Source organism: Callospermophilus lateralis, chromosome 11, assembly GCF_048772815.1.
Source record: "Callospermophilus lateralis isolate mCalLat2 chromosome 11, mCalLat2.hap1, whole genome shotgun sequence".
In the NCBI taxonomy this organism is placed as follows: domain Eukaryota; kingdom Metazoa; phylum Chordata; class Mammalia; order Rodentia; family Sciuridae; genus Callospermophilus; species Callospermophilus lateralis.
Genome location: NC_135315.1, coordinates 6,264,534 through 6,267,797, shown reverse-complemented (window position 1 = coordinate 6,267,797; position 3,264 = coordinate 6,264,534). Strand labels below are relative to the sequence as shown.

Sequence of the window (3,264 nt, the reverse complement as noted above, 5' to 3'; positions counted from 1 at the left end):
TTTGGCAGGTTACAAACTCAGTGAGGCTCTGAGCCAGACCCCAGGGTCCAGTCTTGCCTTGAGTCTGGCTGAGACCACATCCAGGGGTCCATGGAAAGGGAAACATTTTGAAATTGACCTTGAGGATGGGGAACCTGTGGATTCCTCTTGACCTCAGCCTTTCAGAAAATGTGCTGGTGGGAAGAGGAGGGGAAAAAACAAGGGATGGAGAAAGCCAGGTGAGAAATGTCCCCTCCACTCAGTGGGTGAAATTAGAAGATCTATGTGTGTGTCATATAAAGTTTTATAATATTACATGACTTTATAAAAAGTTAATGATTGAGTTAAAGGTCATGGCAACCAGTCCCTGCCAGAAAAGGACTCCTTCTGTTACGAGCTTCCTGATTTATTCATAAAGGACCTGAGTGGTTAGGGGAGGGTCCCCCTGGAAGCAAAGACAGAACAAGCTTGGGAGAGGCTCTGGAGAGGCTGCTGGAAGCCCCGTTGTGAGAGAACAGTCTGTCCACCTTTGCCTTCCTGGGCTGGCCTCCAGGTAAGAAGGCAGAACAGTGGGGAGATGGAAGACAGGGGAGCAAGAGTCAGGAAAGAGGAGGGTCCATTGGAGACTTGGAGGAGCAGGGAGCCTCTCAGGATGGCTCAGCCTTGGCCAGGAGTCAGAAGGGCACAATCTAGTTCCACAAACTGGAACTCTAACACCAGACCTGCCCCTGCCCCTTCTGTGTGGGTCACATTTTTAAACTCTGATTGCAAAACCCAGAGGCTCAAACCCAGTGATTGCAGCCATGGGCCAAGACAGTCACAAAACAGGACTTGCCAGCCACAGGTGTCCTCATAGGAGGAAGAAGCTCTGGTCATACGTGGCCTGGTGCTGCAGAGAGGTGAGTGGACATCCTCAGGAGAAAGAAAGGTGCCCAGGCCAAGTTCACGGTCATAGCTAGACACTCAGATGTGCATCACACAGTTCTCTACCCACCAGGTGCAAACTCCCTTTTGAGGGCTTGGAAACCTGTGCATGATTGTGCACACACACACACACCCATACATGCCTGTACACATCTGCATGCTCGCACCAAGTGAGACTGCTTGCCTGGTGACAGCAGCCCTCCCCTGTCCAAGGCTCACCTCTACAAAGAAGAGCAACCAGATCTTGCTCCAGCGTTTGGACTTGGTGAGGGCACCATGAGTGGCCAGGTGGCTGCCCTTGACAGTGAGCGTGGAGTGGCACACACCCAAGATGATGATGCCAATGGCAAAGACCAGGACATTCTCAGAGGACAGGCACAGGAACCCTGCACAGAGGAGGGGACAAGGGAACAGGGTCTTTCTCCAGTTCCTGAAGAGCTGGGCCTAAGTACTCCACCCCAGAATCCCTGGCCACAGGGGGCCCAGCCCTGGGGCTGCCATGGGCAGGAGTGAGGCAGGACCTTCCATGACCTGAGGGGGATGGACTGGCTCTCCCTACAGGATTTGGAATGAAATAGAGCCCCAGGGTCTTGCCAAGGAAACTTCAGGGGTCCTAATCTGCTGAGGTTTCCCTGCTGAGCCCTCAGACAGAGCGGAGATGGGGGTCAGGTGTCACAGAGTTCCAGGCCATGAGAGCTCCAGGGAAACCTCCAGGCCCTCTCCCCACTCCTCTCACCCATTCCCTGATGTCCCCCGTAGAACATTCTTCCCTTTTGCATGGCCACCTCTTCCCTCCCCACCCCTCCCTGACTCCTCTCCACTTTCCCCTCCACCAACTTCAAGCTATCAGACTTTCTCCCATCTCTGAGTCCAGTTCCTCTGGAGTCACAGGACAGGACGCTCTAAGCCAACTTTGTGGCTTAAGGTGTGACCCTTCAGCCTAGGGTCCCCGGCACAGGTCCGACTTCCCCTCCCCACTGCAGGCCAGCTGCAGCACCGCCTGCAAGCACAACCACCCTCCGCCGCAACCTACCCCCACCCGCAGCCCGTCCCGGTCCCTCGGTCCCTGACTCCGTGTCCCTCACCGGCTGGCAAGGCGAGGAGGCTGAGTGCGAGGATGGCACAGTCCACGCCATGGCGCTCCCACCAGGAACTGGTCCTCACCACGTCCTGCACCAGCCCCTCCAGCTCACCCAGCAGCGCTTCGGCCCCGCCATCCCCGTTGGACGCGCCGCGCGCCAGCTCCATGGGCTCCCTGGGCGCGCCAGGTCGGGGACGCTGGGGGAGGACGGGAGGACTTGGGCGTGTGCGCTGCAGCACAGGCGTGGCGGGAGCGCGGGCGGGGGCGGGCTGGGGCGGAGTCACCCGCGGAACCGGGGACACCCACAGTCCCCAGGGTCGGAGTGTGGGTACTCCAGCGCCTCCTGGCGCGCGTAATGGAGACCCGGCCTGGCCCGGCCGGTGCGCCCTCCCCGCGCGCTGCACCAGAACTGCCTCGGGAGGAGCCCAGGTGATGCTCCAGCTGGGGAGGCGACCCTGCAGCGAGAACCAGCCTGGGGTAGAGGGGGCAGGGCTGGGGGAGGGCAGAGACCTCAGTGGAGACTCCCGAATGCCTTTCCTGATCACCGATCTCAACTCGCTCCCTTTCTTGGTGTTTGGTGCCCAGAACTGGAAGATTTCTCTTAATCGCACTTAACAGCCCACCCCACCCCCACAGGACAGGGGTCTTTGTCTTCCTTCCTGCGTCTGCCAACAGGGGACGCTTGATGCCAGAGGGCTTTCCTTGCCTGCGCTTTGGCTCCAGCGGCATCTCCAGAAGCTGGAACAGTGATTAGCGCATAAATATTTATGAATTTGTGAAGTAGAAAGTACAAGGACTCCCTCCTCCCAGGATAGGGAGTGGGGTCCCCTCTGAATGTGGCTTTGGTAGAGGTGACCCATGGAAAGTTGACTGTCCAGGCTGGTCATGTGTTGGGAGAGGGGATGAATAGCTATAAAGAAAACCTATTCAAAGGTCAATTCCAATAAAAAAAAAAAAAAAAAAAAACAAAGGTCAGTTCCCGGGTGGGTGGACAGACCCGCTGGGATTCTGGGGCACTTAGACTCACCTGGAGGTGCCCAGATCTGAACCCAGGACCTCCACAATGCCCCTGAGACTTGAAATCACCTGTCCTAGCCCTTCCCATCGGGCCAGGGCCAGCCAGCGCCTGGCAGAGCTGGAGCCGACCTGGGTCTTCAGCGGATAAGCCTCTGACTTCTACAGACTTCCCTCTGTACGTCTCCGAGTCCTCTGCATTTTTCTTCTTTGTTACACTTTTCCCCCAGTTTAATATTGAAGCCTTTTTAAAAATAAAGTCTGGC

General features: G+C 56.9%; 1 protein-coding gene across 1 annotated transcript in view; it reads right to left on the bottom strand.

The window, feature by feature from the left end:
* Positions 1 to 2,179, bottom strand: part of LOC143642267 (fatty acid desaturase 6-like) — a 2,564-nt gene extending 385 nt beyond the window's left edge. Inside the window, exons 1-2 of the mRNA XM_077110557.1 lie at positions 1,989 to 2,179; positions 1,123 to 1,289 (exon numbers count right to left, since the gene is read on the bottom strand). Coding sequence (XP_076966672.1) covers positions 1,123 to 1,289; positions 1,989 to 2,151 — 330 coding nt within the window. The 5' untranslated portion in view covers positions 2,152 to 2,179. The remainder of the gene's footprint in view (positions 1 to 1,122; positions 1,290 to 1,988) is intronic.
* Between the last annotated feature and the right edge of the window lie 1,085 nt (positions 2,180 to 3,264).